The sequence below is a fragment of the Propithecus coquereli genome, unplaced genomic scaffold, assembly GCF_000956105.1.
Source record: "Propithecus coquereli isolate 6110/MARCELLA unplaced genomic scaffold, Pcoq_1.0 Scaffold113, whole genome shotgun sequence".
Lineage (NCBI taxonomy): Eukaryota > Metazoa > Chordata > Mammalia > Primates > Indriidae > Propithecus > Propithecus coquereli.
Window position 1 is genome coordinate 5,383,279 of NW_012135303.1, and position 2,731 is coordinate 5,386,009.

Genomic DNA, 2,731 nt, shown 5'->3' on the forward strand with positions numbered 1-2,731 from the left:
ATGGTTCAGAAAAAATTAAATTATATTTAATAATATGTCCCTCTCTTCAGAGTAAGAGCAAAAGATAAAAGCAAATGGGAAAAATATGAAAAAGCAAATGGTAAATCAATAAAGGGTATGTGAAATTCTTAGTAATGTTCTTGCAACTTTTTTATAAGTTTGAAATGGTATCAAAAAGTTACAAAAAATATTTAACTGTAAAGTACAATTTTAATCATTTTTTCATAAATAACATGAAAATATTTTAATATTCAGATTTCTCTTATCTATTGATGGTATTGCTGTTTTGTTTTCCTAATGTTAAAATTTTATTCTAGGTATATTAAATGGGTCCTTTTCTTGTTTTAGTGACAGCATGAACTGTCAAAAGCTTTGAGTTCGAGCATCTTGGGATCAAGAATTAAATCTTATTTGTTTTTGCCCCTCTATTGCCAAATACAGCTTCAGATATATTGTTGGTTCTCATGAATTTTGTTGTTATATTTTTTCCCCCACTTACAGAGAAAACCTCTCGTGTTGGAAGGGATTGATTTGGGGGCATGTACAAGCAAGTGGACAGTGGATTACCTAAGCCAAGTTGGAGGAAAGAAAGAAGTAAAGATTCATGTTGCTGCAGTTGCACAGATGGACTTCATTAGTAAGAACTTTGTATATAGGTATTTTCTTCCGAGGTTTATTCTGGGGATACAAATAACTTTTTAAAAACTTTTAAAATATTTTTGCAGTATTATACAAAGACCATATGGCATCTCATCTTTTGGCTGGTTTGATGTAATCACAGAATAGCTTACTGATTTTTAAAGAGTGGCTTTTAAAAGACAAGAATTCTGAGTTTACATAATTATACAAAGACATTTCCAAAGACAATTTTTTAAGTAGGGTATATATCCAATACCTTCTGGAATCATGGAAGGAAGAGAATATTTCTATAACTAGAGTTAGATTACATGTAAAGTTGGGTGTGCTATATTTACTCAATGCTTAATTAATTGATTGATCCTACCACATTAGTAACTATTATCTAGAGTAGGAAATTCTAAAAGTTCATTTTGTTTTTCTGTCCTCTCCAGAAATACAGGACAAGCTATGTTGGTTAAATCCTTCATCAACTTGGATTAACTTTAGAAAATCATACTTAATTTTCTGTTTTGATAAAATAGTCTTTAATACCTTTAATTTCTCTCATGTTTGTCATTTTATACTATGGAATCTCTCAAAAGTAAATAAGAGATAGTCAAAAGCTGCTGATTGTCCAAAGTTGAAAGCTTTAAGTGCCGTCATCTTACAAATATCATATGCTATTTATTCCCATTAGTTTCATTTGAAAATGTTAAATTAAAAAACAAACAACTTTCAAATGTTGAGCATGTACAGTTCCCAGCAAATTCAGTCTGTTGAAAAACGATGTAGTTCACAAAAGACTTCAATTTAGAGATGAGTTAAACAGAGCTTCTAATGTCCGCGGTCATTCCTTTCTCATTAGAGTTTTCCAAGCTCATGTAGCAGCTGCCAAACCGTTTCTCAGTTTTTGATCCTTTGAATGCTCACCATTATAGTTTTGGTTATTAATAGGCCATGAATTGAATTTAATTGCCATAGTTTTTCCAAGTGTAAGAACTTTTCATTTTTTATTAAGTTAAGAAAGTAGAAGAAAGTGCTGGACTGATGAGTGTTTGTCACTATGCAGTTAATGATGTTTATTTTCCAGAGAGTCCAATGCCATAACAAATGGGTATTGAAACTTCATCTTGAATTGCCTTGATGTTTTGTTTTTTAAACTTTTCAAAACTTGTTTTTGAAGCACATACATTATGTAATAGTTCCTATCCCAGCTTCCGCCAAGCCTTTCACTAGAGCTACTAAAAAGTTGCAAGATTATTTTTTTTAGTGCAAGAAAAAAATAGGTTTAGTCATTTTTAGCATTTACCAGGCAGCAGGAAAGAAGGGAGACATCCAGGCCAAAGAGAGACTAGAAAGTAAGAAATCCTACACACACATATATGATTATCACTTCAGTTTGGGTTGCTTTTCTGCCTTTTCAAACATTGGAAGATTGATATATTAACAAGTATTAACTTTTACTTCTTTCTTCTTGGTAGCTTTCATTGTTCCTTTCAGAGTCAGTATAGTCCAGACAAGAGAACCTGGTGTGACGAAAGGATATTGTTGGTATTCTGATCATTGATTTAACAACAACAAAAAAGATACTCTGAATCCTATGTAAACTTTGCTGTATCTACCTATCGTATTATGTAATTCCTGTCATCATCTTACTCTTATTGTGTATTATACTTTCATCAGTCCTGATCTTGATTTTATAAAGCAGCATTTCCAAAATGGGGAACAGGACAGTGAACATTTTTTAATATTGATGATTACTTGCTTGCTTCTGAGGGGTATATTATCATTCTTGTTAACCCCACCATCTGTTCTTTACTGAGTACTAACTATATATCAGGTACTGTGCCAAGCATTCTAGGTTATATTGCTCATTTAAACTTCAGAAAAATCTGTGAGATATTTTTTATAATAATTTTACAGATGGGAAAACAGAAGTTTAAAAATATTAAGTAACTTATCCAAGATCATATATCTTAAAATGATGGAACCCAGGAAATGTAGTCAAATTTGCCTGACTCCACCAAGCCCATGATTAAGCCCTCCTTGATACTACCTCCCTTTCTGGTCTGTATGCCAGTCCAGACAAATGGCACTTTAATAGCAGATGCTC

The 2,731-nt window shown here is 32.0% G+C and overlaps 1 protein-coding gene across 1 annotated transcript in view; it reads left to right on the top strand.

Moving 5' to 3' along the window:
* The window catches only part of TYW5 (tRNA-yW synthesizing protein 5), a 17,887-nt gene extending 15,788 nt beyond the window's left edge, over window positions 1-2,099 (top strand). Inside the window, exons 2-3 of the mRNA XM_012655595.1 lie at window positions 502-637; window positions 2,074-2,099. Coding sequence (XP_012511049.1) covers window positions 502-637; window positions 2,074-2,099 — 162 coding nt within the window. The remainder of the gene's footprint in view (window positions 1-501; window positions 638-2,073) is intronic.
* The last annotated feature ends 632 nt before the right edge of the window (window positions 2,100-2,731 follow it).